The 17573-nt window shown below is 47.2% G+C and overlaps 1 protein-coding gene across 1 annotated transcript in view; it reads left to right on the top strand.

Moving 5' to 3' along the window:
- ARIH1 (ariadne RBR E3 ubiquitin protein ligase 1) overlaps positions 1-16993 on the top strand; it is a 51251-nt gene extending 34258 nt beyond the window's left edge. Inside the window, exons 6-14 of the mRNA XM_074549639.1 lie at positions 1420-1486; positions 2177-2283; positions 3145-3187; positions 4245-4316; positions 10669-10799; positions 10899-10956; positions 11702-11962; positions 12404-12516; positions 16353-16993. Of these exons, the coding sequence (XP_074405740.1) occupies positions 1420-1486; positions 2177-2283; positions 3145-3187; positions 4245-4316; positions 10669-10799; positions 10899-10956; positions 11702-11962; positions 12404-12516; positions 16353-16437 (937 nt within the window). The 3' untranslated portion in view covers positions 16438-16993. The remainder of the gene's footprint in view (positions 1-1419; positions 1487-2176; positions 2284-3144; positions 3188-4244; positions 4317-10668; positions 10800-10898; positions 10957-11701; positions 11963-12403; positions 12517-16352) is intronic.
- Positions 16994-17573: the final 580 nt, after the last annotated feature.

Genomic DNA, 17573 nt, shown 5'->3' with positions numbered 1-17573 from the left:
TGGGCATGGATTTCACCTCTTTAATTTGTCTAGTTTCATTTATGATTTGCCAAAAGACAGTAACATTCAAAGCAAAATTATTGAAATCTTGACCTGGTGATGTTGATTGGGGCAATCAAAGCAGACTGATAAGCAAAAAACCAGTGGCTTTTAAACTCTGGTTAGTCATGGCATGACTACTAATTTAAATTTCAGAACGTGATATATTGTTATAATACAGCACATTTTCAAGGTGATATTTGGCATGTCTTGAAGCCCAGGTATGGGGTAAAAAAAGAGATTTCTAATTAATACCAAATTCAAATTGTTTTCTCCTTCTTCAGTAAGTTTGACTCCAGAATTGCAGGAGATGCTTTGTCAGCTGATTTGTTTTATTTTAGCCCAGGGAATTGAGCTGCCACGTGCTGTGATTTATGTAATAACCAGCATGTGCTTGGGAGAGGAGCTCCCCAGCTGCCCAGAGCTGGGATTTGTGCACATCCCATGGGCACACACTGCTCCTCAGGGAGTGGTGTAAGGATAACATGCAGGAATACCCTTAGTTTTGGCTGCAGCTGGAAAGGAAAATCCATTAATTCCAATATTTACCCATGGTATGGCCTGTATAAAGCTGTATCCCACAGTAGGATTTAAACCAGGAGTGCCACAAAGGGTGTGTCAGGGCAGCTTTATATTTAGATATATTGGGAAGACACTTCAGTCATAGCTAAAAGACATTTTTAGAAGTGCTCAGCAATCCATAATTAAGTTATTTTGGATGCATTTAGGCTGGGCAGTGTGCAAATGCCAGCTGGAACGGTGTGCCCAGGAGAAAAGTGGGCACCATGCTTGTCAAGGGTTCCCATCAGTGAGTTTTCCTCTGCTCTCCCAGTTCCAAGCAGACTGAAATTAGTTTAAAGTCCATGTTGTGTACACCCCAAGTGATACTGAATTCAAGTCAGCTTTGTTTTTATGGCAGATAGATTAAAACACCATTAATTTTTAAGCTGAAGCTGTAGCATTCCACTGAAACCCAGCTAACATGAGGCTTCCCAAAGTTATTAGCCACACAAGAGTTGTTCTGGAGCTTTTTAAAGGGATTTGCCACAAAATGTGCTTGTTTTATGTAAATGAGCTGATTACATTACTTGCTTTGTTTCTTGGGCTCTTCAGGAAAGTGTTTTTAAATAAAAATCCTCACACCAAGAGGTTCAGTTCTTTGGAACTGCATAAGCTTTCTGTTTCTGAAGCTAATATATTTATATATTCAATAGAATGAATGTAGTTTTCATAATGATCTAACAAATAAATAGGGAACAGGTAAGTACAAAAAGTACCTGCAAGTGTAGAAGGATGAATCAAATCTGCCTTTGCTTAATGGCAGTATGTGAAAAAACCAAGATTTCTGCTACAATTTTTCTGTTTCTTCCCTTCCCACAGGCGTCTGATCACAGATTCCAAGGTTAAATTAAAGTACCAGCATTTAATAACCAATAGTTTTGTAGAGGTGAGTTTTTATTTGAATTGTTTAATGGCTTGTAGGGTTTGTCTCACACGTGTAGCCAGCCAGAGGCTGGAGGCTTGTTTAGAACTGCAGAGCATATCCCTTTTTTGCATAGTCTCTAATCAGGTGTGAAAGCAGGTGTTGTTTTATTGTCCTTTGCATTACAGGGATAATTGTAGGAAAATACTAAAAAAACTTCAGGACTAAAGACTTAAAGAGAATGTAAGAGCTATTGCTTAATATTTGAGTTCTGAGAAGCAGAATTACGTAGTTATAGTAGTTACATAATAGTTATGTAATATTTATGGCTCTTGAGTGTTACCTGAGATACTTCACATTGAAAAGCAGGAAACGCTGTAAACAACAACATGCCTTAAAACATTTTGCCAGTTGAAGTAAAACTGCAGAAGTGCTTTAGCAAAGCACTGATAGTTTTCTAGGCTCCAGATAAACTTGGAGAAAGGTGCTTTGCAGGATGTTTGCACTGTCCCAGTTTCCAGCTGTGTGGCTTCAGCTGTCCTATAGAGCCCGAGGCAGAAGTTGTTACGGGATCAAGCTTTCTGTCCTTGCCAGAAGTGATGGGTGCAGTGGGTTTGGTTTTCATCTCTTAGCTGTTTGCAGCCCCAAGAGCAGGGCAGGAGCTGTCCTTGAGCCCAGCTTCCCCTGTGATGTGGGATGTGTGCTTTGTTCCAGTGTAATCGACTGTTAAAGTGGTGTCCTGCCCCCGACTGCCACCACGTCGTTAAAGTCCAGTACCCGGATGCGAAACCCGTGCGCTGCAAATGTGGCCGTCAGTTCTGGTAAGAGGCAGCCAGGAAAAGCTGCTCATTCTGCCTGTACTCACTGCCTGGATGTGTTACTGTGTGTTCATGGAGGCTGCTTTGCCTTGGCAGGGACTTTAAAGGTGATCCAGTTCCACCCCCTGCCATGTGCAGGTGTTGCCATGTTTCTCTTCACAGAGAAAAGCAAGGCACAATTCTTCCCAAGGATTTCTGAGATTTTTTGAACCTCAGAGAAAGGGAAAACACAATTCTTATCACTTGCTGTGGCTGTGTTGTGCCAAAGCAGAATGCAATATGGAGATTGTTTATCCAGAGTGAGGATGTTTTGTTTCCTTGGTCTGTCAGGGCTAAGTGTGTGTGTGTGGGGACTGTCGGGTGACAGTCACAAGATTCAGTGCAGAGTGAGTGCTGGGCACATTCAGTTCAGATGAAATGTATATAGTATAGTATAATAAAGTAATTAATTACCCTTCTGATATCAGTGGAGTCAGATGCATCAGTCTCTCTCCCCTTCGTCGGAGTCACCTTTGATTTACAATAGGCAGGGACACCTTCCACTGTCCCAGGCTGCTCCAAGCCCTGTCCAGCCTGGCCTTGGGCACTCCAGGGATGGGGTGACTTCTCTAGAAACCAGTTTGTGTCTCACAACTCTCACAGTAAAGAATTTCTCCCTAATAATCCCATCTAACTCTGTCCTTTGGCAGTGGGAAGCCATTCCCGTTTGTTCTGTCACTGTTTTGAAGTGACCTTTGAGGGATTTCAGGATTGAAGGGGGGTGTGTTGAGTTTCCTTAGGACTGACTTGTAACAACCCAGAAGAAAACTTACACTGTTTAATTACAAGTACAATCTGCTTATTTTCCCCTTCTTTCCCTTACAGCTTTAACTGTGGTGAAAACTGGCATGATCCTGTTAAATGCAAGGTGAGCACATCAAGGTTCTTATACAAATCTGTGTTTTGAAAAAGTTTAAAATAAATTTGTGTGCAAGAATTAGCAATGAAGCCCAAGTTTCTGTGGCTGTCCATAGAACCATAGATGATCCTGAGCTGGAAGGGACCCCCAGGGATTACTGAGCCCAATTTTTGTTCCTACCAGGGAGCAGAGTAGCTCAGCTGTTCAAATCACAGGGTGAGAACCAGCAGTGAAATCCTGTTGGGTGCCTTTACTGCTGCCTCCCAGCTGGACCTTGTGAGGGAGCAATGCCTCATCCAGGTGGGAATTGCCTGGAAGAGGAGGCTGTTAGACCTGGACTCCCTGCAGAGGAGTGAAGGTGCTTTTTGGACAAGGAGCATTCCTGTAGCAGTTGTTCCTGTAGGTGTTTGGTGCTTTGTCAGGCATTATCCATTGTACTGGAGGAGCTAATTTGGTTTTGCTGGTTTGGGTTGGAAGGGACTTTAAAGATTATCTACTCCCACAGCCTGCCATGGGCTGGGATACCTTCCACTAGCCCAGGGTGCTCCAAACCCCATCCTTGAACACTTCCAGGGATGGGGCAGGCACAGCTGCTCTGGGCACCCTGTGCCAGGGCCTCCTCACCCTCACAGGGATCAATTCCTTCCCAATATCCCATCTATCCCTGCCCTCTGGCAGTGGGAAGCCATTCCCTGTGTCCTGTCCCTCCAGGCCCTTGTAAACAGTCTCTCTCCATCTTTCTTGGTACTGGAAGGCCACAATTAGTCACCCCAAAGCCAAAATGTCCTTATTATTTAAGAGTCCAACATGAAGTTTGTGTTGATGAAGAGCTGCAAACTCATTGCAGGAGTGTTTGTGCTGGGTGCTTGTGCTTGCTGGATCAGGATGGAGCAGCAGGAACTGTCTGCCACTAAATTAGTGGCTGTTTGCACAGTTTTCCAGCACCAACACTCCCCAGTTCCCATGTGGCTGGGTGTACCTTTCCTTAATGTGAGCAGGTGTCTTGGGAACATTTACAGTTCCTCCAGCTACATTGAACACTCTTCTTCCATCATTTTTCTGACAGTGGTTAAAGAAATGGATTAAGAAGTGTGATGATGACAGTGAAACCTCCAATTGGATTGCAGCCAACACAAAGGTGAGAGGTTTTCTCCATTTTATATAGAGATTTTATACAGTCAGGTGAAAAGGACATCAATCTAATTCCTTGCACTAGGATTGCTTTTTCTGTTCCCTGTTAAGAGCAAGCCTTAAAATCCACAGTACACTCAAGTGCTCTTGTTTGAAGAGTGAACAGGTGTTAATGCCTGGAATCAGGTGAGTTTCTTCAAGTTCAGTGAAGGAAAGTGCCTGGAAGAAACAGTTAATTGGAGACTCAAAGGAAGATCAAGATTTAAGTCTTTGGACTCCTGTCTGGCACCAGTGGCTTCCCTAAGGAAATCCATGGCTCATTCCATGTGTGGAACATGTTACCACCACCCGTGGCTCAGTTTGGCTGGCATCATTTACATCTGCCTTCAAATGCCTGGGATTGGCCTCCGGAGGAGCCTTCATTTCTGCTGGGCAGCATTCCAGGTGGAGACTGGCACAGCAGCTGCCTGGGATTTCATTATGTAAAGCTCTTCCTTCTACTTAGCCCAACTTTGCCTGAAACTTTACCATTTGATCATTTTGGGACAAACTAAAACCAACATTGTCATGGTGACAAGGACACAAAAGCAGCAGATCCCATGGGGGTGAGGAGCAGGCCTGGGGCTCCCAGCTGAAGGAGGAAGGTGGGGAGGGAGTGAGGAAATGGCTGCTTTGTTTTCTTGGCTCTGTTGTGTGAGTGGTTAATGGCATTGTTTGCAGGCTGCCTGGTTTCCATCGAGCTGGAATGTTGTGTTGTGGTGGCAGGGAAGCCCCTGCTGGGCAGCTCCCATCAGCCTGCAGTGAGCCCTGCTCGGAGCTCACTGAGTCACCAGAGGGACTTTGCCTTTGTCTCACTGTGCTCCAAAGTGGCTCTGGGGCTGAACCAGCTTTGTCTGGAGTTTGCTCAGTCTTCAGGGACTGCTCCTATTAAACCTGAGGAAGAGCAGCCAATAGCTTGGAAAAGGCAGAGTGTAAGCACTGCTGGCCTTGGGTCTCACATACGTGGGACACTGGAACAGCAACAGCCCTGCTTGGCCTGTTAAAGCCCTCAGGAGGCTGATCTTGGGCTTCCCCATCTTCTGCCTGCCCCTGCCTTGGGAATAAGAAGATTTTTGGGGGTGGGAAACACGCATCTGGAGGGTGGCATCTGGCACCAGCCCTGCTTCTTCACTGGTACCTTTGGTCTGGTGTGAGCAGCAGAGCTGTCCTGGGACATCACTGTCTAAGCTGCTTCCTCTAATACTGTCCCAGACATTCCTACATGGGAATACTTAGGAGCCCAGGCTGCAGCAGGGAGAAAAATTGCCATCAGGGTAATTACTCCAGACATTTGAGCAAGCCAACAGTGCTGGAGTCTTACAGCATCCATATCCATTGAATTAGCTGAAGGACAATATGGCATTCTTCTCTCTGGGCTGATGCTGGATTCAATTGAGGGGAAAGTTGGCAGGAAGAGTACCACCCTCATGCTGATCCCTGCCTTGGGGAAGGTGGGAATCTGCAGCTTTGGCCTCTGGGATGTGTGTCCTGGGAGCTGTGCAGCCTCTGGAGAGCCAGGTCAGCCCTGGGTCGTGGGGCTGCATCCAAGTCCTGCCTCAGTTCCCTGCTGCTCCCTGAGCAGAGGCATGGAGAAGCCCAGGTGCTGTCTGGGTGTGGGGCTGTACACTGGGGTGGGAATTGTGCAGCTGGAGTGTGGATCCATCCCTCCTTTCTCTCTGTACTGTTCCTAACAGCAAAGCAGGGCAGCCGTGTTTGTGAGGCACAACTTGTGCCCGCACTGTTGGCTTCACAGCTTAAATTCTGTGTTGAACTTCATTTTGAAGAACTTAGAAAGGAATCAGGTGCCATCAGATGCAGAAATCTCCATTATCACTGGGAACAGCTCTCCAAGGAACTCGGTTGTGACTACGCGCTCCGTTGCTGTTTCTGGCTTTTGGAAAGCGCTTTCTGGAGCCATCCAGGCACGAATCCTGTCCCATGTGGGCTCCTCTCAGGGAAGGAAACTTCCTGTCAGAACCAAGATGAAGGTGTAAAAGAGAAATACCAATCCTCTGGAATGTGGGCTTGAAATCTGGATAATCCTTTGCAACGGGAGAATGTGAGATACATTTGTTCCGGCTTGTCCTGGGAGATGGAGTTGGAAAGGAAGATTAGGCAATTGTGTGAGAGAACAGAAGAGTGAAACCCAGCTGAATTGGCTTCTGTTCCCAAACTGGAATGATGTGATGTGTTTTTTGATGAATTATGTAGAGTGGTCTGAATGAAAAACGAGGAGATTCGAGTAGTGAGTTCTGTGGTTTCTGATATGATTTTTTTATTCTTTTGCATTCATTTGCTTGCACTTAGGAGACCTAAATTCCTTCTACTTCTACAAAAGATACAGCCCTTGCAGCAGAATGTGCTGGAGTAGATGGCTTTTTTCTTAAAATAAGCTACTTTCACATGAGTTCAGCTTAACTAGATTAATTTAAAGTTGAGATAAGGCAATACAAGTTCTTTATCAAGCCTGTAATTCTCAGTCTTCTCGAGGAATGATGTTGAATAGTCCAAAGATTTGCACATTTCTTTTTCAGTTTATTTGACAAACTTGGTTCTTCCTTTTTTGAGTTAAACTCGGCAAATTTCAGGTATTTGGGAATAAAGGAACCACAGAGATCCATTACTTTCGTCAAGTGGACATCCAAAGGAGTGAAAAATAGAGAAAACCTGGATTTGTGCATTTATTTTGGGCTCTTAAGGTGTATCTGGAAGTGGTCTAAAATGAGGAGGGGAAACCTGTGTGGAACCTGAGTGTGATTTTAATCTTTGCTTCTTGGAATACCAAAGGGAAAAGAATAAAGCCAGTGAGGTGCTGGCCTTCACACAAGGCACTGCTTTTTATTGTGGAACTTAAATTGCTGTTAATGCAAGTTGTTCATTTGGTACTACAAAAGGCCCAGCCTTGCTCCTTTGGCTCCTGGCACACCCCCATCCTTCCCTTGCAGGTCAGACAGAGCATGAAGGGCTGATGGATAAACCAGGCACATTTTCTTCTCCAACAAAACCCATTGGCTGTTTTTCTCTTGTGCATGAGATAAAATGGCAAGAGCCCACATCTTTCCCTTTCCATGTCACTTTTTAATGGCTTAAAGTGCTCCCCCCTGCACTTTCTGGAGATCCTGCATTTGTTGTAATGTATGGAAAATCTGGCAGGACGTGGAATCCTCCTGGGCACCAGCACCAAACTGTGCTCCTTCATTTCCCACCATGCTGGAGCCATGGTCTGTGTTTTTCTAAAAGAGCCCAAGTGACGTCTCCCTTTCTCAGATGAATTGTTGTTTCAAATCTGCTTTAAAAATTTTGCTCTATGTAGTGTTTGTGCTAGCCATAATTAAGTTTTTAGGTTTTGTTGAAATTCATTTAGAAACCCCTGTGGTTTTTGATGAGTCTTTATAGGGTGGGCTAGGGGTGAAGGTGTTGCTGTGAATGTGGCTGTGGGGTGCTGATGTCCACTCTGGGAGTTCTAGAAAGGACTAATCTCTTTCACTTGCCCTGAAATAAGAAACGTGTTTCTATTTAGCTTCCTGTTCATAAAAGAGCTGCTGAGGTTTATGGTGCTTTATGTCTGCGTGGACTTTTACAACAAAATCAGGATTGTTCTCCTTTGCCAGGTTTGCCCAGGCTTTTGTTTCCAAGCCCAGTATGGAGTTGTTTGAAGTGGAACAATGTTAATGAGGTCACTTCTGTGCTGTGCTGTGGCTGATAATGTGCACAATAATCTGCAGGTTTAGTAACTTGATTTGCTGCCTGTTGGGTTGTTGCATGGCTGTAATTCTCAGGGAGCTCTTCCTTCCCCATCCTCATTAATCTGTAAATCTCTCCCACTTGTTCTGTTGGTGACTTGAGTAGTTACTACTTCTTTTTCTGCTGGTGTCTTTAGTATGTGCTTTTCATGGCTTTAATTTTTATTAATACTCAACTTTTCACTTTTACACAGCTTTAGGGATCTGCACAGGTACTGTATCACATCTTCCTTGTGCTCTGCTAGACAGGAGCATGAAGGTGTGGGAAGGATGGCATTCCCTGTGAGAGAAGGGCTGGGATGAGATCCTAGAATCATGGAATGGTTTGAGTTGGAATGACTTTAATCAAGTTCCACCTCTGCCACCTTCCACTATCCCAGGGTGCTCCAAGCCCTGTCCAGCCTGGCCTTGGGCACTGCCAGGGATCCAGGGGCAGCCACAGCTGCTCTGGGCACCTGTGCCAGGGGCTCCCACCCTCACAGGGAAGAATTTCTTCCCAATATCCCATCCAACCCTGCCCTCTGGAAGTGGGAAGCCATTCCCTCTCATCCAAAGTCCCTCTCCAGGCTCTCCTGGAGCCCTTTCAGGCACTGGAAGGGTCTTTTTGTTCTCGTTTGCATTCCAGAGCTCAAAGCCCTGAGCACTGTGGACACAATGGAAAGCTTGGTCCCACCTCAAAGACAGGAGGGCAGAATTTCCCTGCTCCTGCTGGAGCCTCCCTGGGGGTGAGATGGCCCCACATCCCTGTGCTGTGCATACGTGCTTGTGGCAGCTTGGCAGGTCCCTGGGGCCTGTTCTCCTTGCTCAGCTGTAGGATTTTGCTCACAGGAGGGATCAAGGCAGCTGTGTGGGTCAGCTGTGCCTCCCACCAGTGATGTGGGCACCTGGTGTGGGAGGAGATGTGCGTGGAAGAGCTGCACAGCTCCACAGCCTCCTCTGGCTGTGCAGCCCAGGGTGGGACAGGGCCAGGGCCACTGTCTGTGCTTAGAGCCACCCTGGCTGATGGGCAGACTGAGCAGGGATCTGCACAGCTGGGCAGGACAGTGCTGGCATAAACCTACATTTGAGTCTTGACTTGTTGGTGCAGGATTGGAAGAGGGAGGAGTGCTGCCTGGAAAAGGGAAATAGATGCTGCCCTGAGTGCTCTGCTTGAAGGAGGGACCACTTTTGACTTTGAAGTTCACAGAACTGCTCTGACTAACTGGGAACAAGCTTTGCTGGCTGAGTATCCATCCTGTGGACAGTCCTAGGGAACATGTTGGTGTTGTGCCCTTGAGGGGAGCAGCACAGGAGCTGCTGTGCTTCACTTTGTTTGTAGTACAGTTGCTGAGTCTGAAGAACAAACACAGGTGACTGGGAAAAAGGCAGGTCTGGAAAATCCCTCTTTTGTGCTTGGTTGCTGCTTGATCCCATTGTGGTTTGATGTGCAAATTCTCCTGTCTCTGACAATCCAAACTGGCAAACTCATATAAAATGCAGTAATAGTTGGGACACTCAGAGTGGGTGTAGAAGAACCCATTGGATTGTGTCCTGTATAGAAGTAGCAGTTCTGGAGTGATTGTGCATGTTGGTTTCTTCCTTTGTTGAGAGTTTATGTGAATGCCATGGTAGGAGCTGCTTGCTTTGGAGCAAAGACATGCTCCAGACTGGGGAGGGGATTTCACATGCTGCTGACCCAAAAGCTGCAGCTGATTTTACAGGTGTGTGTATCACTGGTTTGGATATGTTTGTTATTGTGTTGTAGATAAAAACTGGCTCGTGCAGAAACTTCGTCAAGGCTGGTGTGGTTGTGGGATGAGCTGGATGAGGAGCTGATTCAGCCTAAAATGGTTTTGGTTTTATTTATGCAGTTTTTTTTCTTCTTGTATTTGCTGCTTTGTTGATTTGTTAATTTCCAAGCTCATGGAGATATTGGTGTTATATTCCCCAGATATTTCCCTGTGCAGAGCTGCCCTTTGAGATACTCATATTTGTCAAAAGCCTTACCCCTGAAAGGGAAAACCCCATGTGAGCTTTTATGGAAAAGTCTTCAGTGAGGGGAAAAAAGGGACCTGATGGGAAACATGGAAACACCTCAGGAAGAGAAGTGTCTTTTTAGCTGACAGCAGCTTCTTTGAAGCACACTAGAGTCTTGCTGCATGTTTTCAGCTCCTTTCTGGATGGCGTGTTACAGCTGCAGGATTGGTAACAGCGTGATTCTGGCTTGGTCTCAGTCCCAGAGTGGAGCAGACACTTGGTGGTGAGGAAAGCCAAGTTCCTCATGCTTCCCAGGCTCTTAGAGACCACCCCTCTGCTGGGATTTTGGGGAAGGTCATGAAGTGACTCGCCCAGTGTCCCTCTGTGACAGCAGCATAGATAAAATATGTTATTCCCTAAGTTTTTTTCTATCTAACTGCTCCGGGTTTGGAAGTATTTTAAGGCCTGACTGAAGAGGATCTCGATGTCCAAAGGGAAGAATTAAATCATGTATTTCTCTTGACGTGCTCTGTCTGCCTGCTGTGGGAACCCTTCCAAGTTCCCCAGGCTGTTGGGGTTCCGTGCTTGCCCTGCTAACGGTGCTCTCTGTCCTGTGGACAGGAATGCCCGAAATGCCACGTCACCATCGAGAAGGACGGGGGCTGCAACCACATGGTCTGTCGGAACCAGAACTGCAAGGCGGAGTTCTGCTGGGTGTGTCTGGGCCCCTGGGAGCCCCACGGATCTGCCTGGTGAGTTCGGGAGCGTGCCTTGCTGGAAGGGCGAGGAGGTCGTGGTGCAAACGGCACGGATTTGGACTGAAATCTGTGGAATCGGTGTCCCTGTTACAGGTACAACTGTAATCGCTACAATGAGGATGATGCAAAGGCAGCAAGGGATGCACAGGAGGTGAGTCCATAACCTTTGGTGATGAGGGAGATCATCGGCCCTGTGCTGTGCTTTCTCTAAACCCACACATCTGCTCTGAAGGAGTTCACGGATTCGGGCACAAATCCAAAGGACAGTTAAGTCTTTTGACTTTTAAGATAGGGATGGCTTTGCCTGCTATATGCTTGCTACCTTTGTACATCCAGAGCACACAAGTTGAACCATGCCCGTGGTGTTAGTTTTTTACAGCTGGTCTGTCAGTGTGAGGAAAATAAGATTAATGACTGTGTATTGAGTCATCTTGGTTCTCTTGTTTAGCACACGGTGCCTTTCCCCTGCTTTATAATCAACCTGAGATTGCCCTCTTAGCACAAGCCCAGTAATTAGAATTCCTTATTAGCAAAAAACCCCCCAACAAAACATCATCTTCTTCCTTTTGTCGTGACACTGGAAACATTTGAGTGCTGTACCTTGAGTCGAGAGGCTGAAATAGAGAAGTGATGAGGCTGGAGCAGTGTGATTGTAATTGTTTCCGAGGTTGGGAGTGAGGATGTCAGAGCTGTGCTGGGAAGTGCCCGGGGCGCTTCCCAGGGTTAGCGGGGCCGCGCAGAGCCGTCTGCCCAACACGACAGGAGAGAGGAGCCTCCTTTGGAAAGGAAGCTCATTCTCTGGATCAGGAAGAGCCTTGTGAAGGATTTACTTCTCTTGCAGCCATTACTTTATTTTAACTATTTGTTTTCTTTCTCCCTAATGGGAATTAACGCAGCGATCCCGAGCAGCCCTGCAGAGGTACCTGTTCTACTGCAACCGCTACATGAACCACATGCAGAGCCTGCGCTTCGAGCACAAGCTCTACGCTCAGGTGAAGCAGAAGATGGAGGAGATGCAGCAGCACAACATGTCATGGATCGAGGTGCAGTTCCTGAAGAAAGCAGTCGACGTCCTCTGCCAGTGTCGTGCCACACTCATGTACACTTACGTCTTTGCCTTCTACCTCAAAAAGAATAATCAGTCCATTATCTTTGAGGTAGGAAAAAATGGGATTGTCGGGAATTCAAATTGTAAAACTGAGGAAATGAGATTTAATGCTTGGAGGGCTTTAGTCCCCATTTTTACCCAAGTTAGTCTGGTTTAATGTTGTGTTGTGTAAAATTAGAGGTTCTCTGGGCATTGTGTAGGGTGGTGTGCTGGAGGAGTCACAGAATCACAAAGCTATGGCTGCCCCGTCCCTGGAAGTGTTCCAGGTTATGTTGAATGGGGGTTGGAGCAACCTGGTCTAGGGGAAGGTGGCCCATGGCAGTAATGGAAATGGATGAGTTTCAATGTTCCTTTCCACCCAAAATCAATCTGGGATCCCATGATATCTAATCCTTTTTTATTTTGGTACTGATTCCAATTGCGCTGAAATGAAAATCTCCCCCTTTCCTTTACCCCCCTCAAACACTTTTTTTCTCTTATCTCTTTACAGAATAACCAAGCAGACTTAGAGAATGCTACAGAGGTGCTTTCTGGGTACCTGGAGCGAGATATATCCCAAGATTCGCTGCAAGACATAAAGCAGAAAGTACAGGATAAGTACAGGTTTGTGTTGGAATACTCCTTTCTCTCAAAGCAGCCAAAGAGTGTTGCCGTGCCCTGTGTCAGGTAGTGACCTGAGCACTTGCCAAGATACAGTTTCTCCAGAGCCACATCCTTGGGAAGCTGTTTGCTCTTGGCTTTGTGCCACCCATTGTGATCAGCCATTCCCTGGATCTCTGAGAGCAGCAGCGCTGTCCTGAGCCAGCCCCGAATCCTCCGGGTGAAGCCCTCACGCAGATGCTGGCAGTGTGGTTTTGTGTCCCAGCTCTCAGGGGAGGTGACAGCCTGTGGGGAGAGGCTCCCAGCTCTGCCTTCCATCTGCTCTGCAGAGCAGGAGCTGGAAGATGCAACCCCAGAATGGAAAAAATCCCGTGTCCAGAAGCAATAGCTCTCAGTACACTGCTCTTCCTGCACAGAAGGAGTGTGTGGGAATGGCCAGCACCAGGATGGGATCCACAGAGCCAGGGCCAAAGAACAAGGAGTGACTTTGTTATTCCAAGCTGCCAGCTCTGGCCTAGGATGAGCTGCCAGCAGAGAGCAATTGGCTCTTTTAATTGTCTGCTGGGTCCATTTGTGCAAAACGTGGGTGTAGGAAAGCTGTCCCCGAGGAAGAGGGACAGAGCAGCCTGCCCAGCTGGGAAGGGGAGCAGGGACTGGGGTCCAGGTGACACAGATGCCAGCGCTTTGTTCAGTCCCAGGGGAATCATTTCTGCACAGTGGAAAAGTACAAAGCTGAAAATGCGGATGAGTCACAGGATTAGGGCTTGCATTTCTGAGGCATTTTGCCAAAATCACTGAATTTGTTATGCCTGGCTTAGGGGGAAGAAAATATCCAAAGTAGGGTGAGCTGTAGGACTCAATGGACTTTGGGGCGTGGCAGGAGCTGTTAAGATTTGGTGGCTCATCCTGTCCAACTTTGGCAGCACAGCTGGGGCTGGACAAGACTTTCCTGACCTCCTTTTTGGAGACATTTTGTCATTTACCCTTTAAGGCCACCATTAATTTGATATTTCAGATGAAGCTGCTTGTTTACTTCAGTCCTCTGAACCTAGATGCTTTTGTAAGGGTGAAATTACAACCTAATATAGCCTGAATTGCTTGGAAACAGTATCCCAAACCTGCCTTCACATTTCTGAGAAGAAAATACATCTGTCAAGCCCGTGCAGGTCCCTGATTAACCAGTTCAGTCATGTCTTAATCATGTCCTGCACGGTGCCCTTTGATGCAAGACTGGGAGCAGGATGTCATCGAGGTGGGTTTAAAGAGCTCTGAGAAGCTGCAGGAACTGCCCTCCAGGCTGGTTTAGTTTCAGCTGTTTGGATCTCTTTGCTTGCAAAGACGTATCTAGAAAACAGGATTAAGCCCCCCACACCCATCCAGCAGAAAATTAACTAAAGTTTGGAAAGCAGAGACCGCGTGTTTGCCATCACATGCTCCTGAAAATCAATGGGACTTTGTGTACAGGGGTTTCTCTTGACCAGCTGACAGCAGTGAGGGGAGCCACAGCTGCTCTGATGGATAAATCAGTCACTCTGGTCAGGTCCTGAGCAGAAGGTGAGGAATTGCTGCCAGTTGTTAGTGTGTGTTGTGGTCAGGGACAGCTTCCCACTGGGAGGTTTTTCCTGAGGGATGTGTGACCCCTGCCAAGCAAGCCAGAGCCTCTGAGACGCTTATTTAGAGTTTGCTCTTGGAACCTGAATTTGTTCAATGTTTCTGTCCTTTTTGTCTTCTAACACACCCAAAATGACATCCTTTGCTGTGTTCTGTGGTATCCCTTTTCCTCAGGATCCTGGGAGGGCTCTTGGATCAGTTTTATGTGCAGCATTTTTCAGAGTAGGTGGGAATACTCCATGGGTGTAGTGTCCCTCTGAGAGCCACATGTTGGGATGTGAGGTGAAGCCTGCTCTCCAGCCAGACCAGTAACCCTTTGGACTGTTTCCATCTAAAACTGTGTCAGTGCTCCTGAGGTTTTCATCCTGGACTGGTTTGGGTTGGAAGGGATCTTAAAGTAAATATGGTTCCACCTCCTGCCATGGGCAGGGACACTTTCCACTAGACCAGGTGGCCCCATCCCACCTGGCCTTGAACACCTCCAGCTAGTTTTTCCCAGCTAACACATGGCATTTTGTTATCCTGATGGGGCTTAGAGCAGGCAGCAGGCTGTGTTTGGGGAGAGCTCATCCCATTCCATGTGTCTCCACTAACCTGTGCTCAGAGTTTTTCAAACCACAGCTGCTGCTTCCTCCTCCTCCAGTTATTCCTGAAGGTTTCTCAGCTGTAGAGGTTCTGGGGATATTTTGGCCTGAAAAGCTCTGAATTTGCACACTGGTTTCCAGCCAGGGACCTGGAGCTGAGTGACTGGAGCAACCAGTCTTAATTAGCACTGTTAACAGGCTGTAAATACAGAGTCCCTTCTTGGGGGATCACCTCTTTTGGAAGTGTCTTGCTTTGGAAAGCCAGGAGTCTGCTAAGGAAGGCAGGAGCCTCCCCTGAAATGGAGAATGTAAACCCCCCCTCCCCCTGAACTGCTATAAATTTGATTGAGGGGCTCTCAGGCAAAAAATATGGGAGCAAGAAATAAAGTTCTTTAATAGGGAAGAAAATAAAAGGATAAAATAAACAATGCAGTGAACACAGAACAACAGAACAACACTGCCAGAGTCAGAACACAACCTGACACCCTGTGGGTCAGAGTGTTGGCAGCAGTGCCATTGGAATTGTGGCTCAGCCCTCCTGGAGTGTCAGGGGTGGTTCTGCTGGAGCAGGGATCCTGGAGAAAGGTGCAGTCTCTTCCTCTGAAGATCCAGTGGAAGGAGAGGCAGCTGCTGTTCCTCTGGGGAATCCAGTGGAGAAAAGCTGTGCTGGTGTTCCAGAATCTCCAGATTATATCTGGGTATGAATGCTTGGCTCCTCCCTCTGGGCTCACATCTCCCAATGGGATGTTACAGTTCTTATCAGCCACGCAGTGACATTCCATAGCTGTTATCAGCAGGTATCTCCCCGGAGGGAGGGGTGATAGAGGAAGAGATAAGGAAGACTTGCCCACTGAGCAGAAGCCAACTGCCATGCAGATGGCAAATAGAATACAAATTGCCTTGCAGTCTGGACAGGACCTGAGGCATGCTGTAGGTTTGGATAGCTTGGTGCCAGGGCTGTTGGAATAACACCCATATAGCTGGATGGGATGTGCCTGAACTTGTCTGGCCCTTGCTGCTTGACCAAAAAGGGGCAACTTTGGTGTTTTCACCTTTGGCTGGGTGCTTGGAGGGAAGTCCAGCTCCGGTGGTGGCAGGATGGAGCTTCCTCCCATGGAGGGGCCGCTCCTCAGGTTTCCCTCTGCTGGAGAAGCTTTAAGGCAAAGGTGAAGGAAAGGAGTTGGTTCTGATGGAGGGTTTTTTGGATCCAGAGCTTTATTCTGGCCCAGCAACAGCTTCAACAGAACTCTCCAAACCGCATGGTTGCTGTTCCTTTTAACCCCGGGGAGAGGGAAGGAACACAGGGACCATCAACCAGGTACAGAAGGGGAAGTCTCAAGGGACAAAGGACACCTGGATGGCCCAATGTCCTCCCAGGGGTAGAGAGCATCCTTTGACTCTGCACTTCTGGAGTGCCAGGACTGACAGTGCTGGGCAGGGGTCAGGGATGGGAAAGGAGAGGTGACTGACACACCTGGCAGGGAATCACCATGGTAGGAACCGAGTTTCTGAGGTAAATCCTGAAATCACAACGCACCAAAGGCTGCTCCATGAATCCTGATGTGCCTTTTCCATGCTGTCCCTGTCCCCTGCTGCTCCATGATGGCTGACGTGCATTCTCCTCGCTGTCCCTGTCCCCTGCAGATACTGCGAGAGCCGGCGGAGGGTTTTGTTGCAGCACGTGCATGAAGGCTACGAGAAGGACCTGTGGGAGTACATCGAGGACTGAGCCCGGCCCCGCAGCAATGAACTCTGAACCCTTTCCCATCCTAGAGTGCTCATGCAATTCCAATAAAACCCACCCAGGGCGCTGCTCCGCCTCTTACACCGCTGGTCTGTAGTACCGGGATTCTGTTTTGTTAACAGAAAAATTAAGTAAATTATATTGTAATAAAAAAAAAAAGGTAGATAAACCATTGTACAACAGTATTCTAGGCGGCCAAGAGTGTGACAGACGCACTAAAAAACCCTCCAACTTTAACTTGTAACGTAGCTTCATCCTCCAAGCCGACTCCTTTTTCTTTTCTCTCTTTCTTTTCCTGTGTGTAGTACAGATGAAACTTAAACCAGTTTCTTGACACTGCTTTTCATGTCCAAACCAGCCATTTTGATGGACTTTGGTAAGGGGGGTGGCTCTCCCGCCCCCCTCCTCCTCTCTGCCACCCAAATACATGGATGAATGTGGATTGGCTCATTGTAAAGAGGATTTTTGGGGAGGGAAGGAGGGGGGTACACAGCAAGGAAAAAAAAAACCCAACCTTTGTATATGACTTTTAAAACAAAAAGAGGACAACACAGTATTTTTCAAAGTTGTATATAGCGCATATGCATGGACAAAGAGCAAGCGTGGCACGTGTTTGCATAATGTTTAATTACAAAAAAATATTTATTCTTTAAAAATCTTCAAGATTATGTCTATTTGCTGTGCATTTTCTTTCAGTTTGATTCTTTTGTTTGGTTTTGTTTTTTTTTTTCCCTGGGCTGGGGTGGGGGAAGCGTGTGCTGGTGTAGTGAATATATCTATATATATATATTTTATTTTTTTTTTTCTTTTTGGAAGGCTTTTTCCAGAGCAGTTGGGTTTCTCCTCTTCCTGCGGTTCCTTTCTGTCCAGGGCCTCCCCCAGGTCTGTGTGTGTATCCATTGCTGGCGACGGACGCGGCCCCTCGCAGCTCCTGGAGCTCTGGTTCAGGATGCCTTGCCTTTTTCTTGGTTTATTTTTGGCCCCAGATCTCTCTTTACCTGCCCAAATCCAGCTCTCTGTTCCCACTGGTGCACGCAGGACACGTGCTGTGATCCCAGAGGAGGCGTGTGAGTGCGTGTGTGTGTGTTTGTGTGTGTTTAGAGGTTTGTTTTGGATCCCGA

The sequence above is a fragment of the Zonotrichia albicollis genome, chromosome 11 (assembly GCF_047830755.1).
Source record: "Zonotrichia albicollis isolate bZonAlb1 chromosome 11, bZonAlb1.hap1, whole genome shotgun sequence".
Taxonomy (NCBI): domain Eukaryota; kingdom Metazoa; phylum Chordata; class Aves; order Passeriformes; family Passerellidae; genus Zonotrichia; species Zonotrichia albicollis.
The sequence above is the reverse complement of the archived record's forward strand: the minus strand, read 5'-3'. Positions and strand labels throughout refer to the sequence as shown.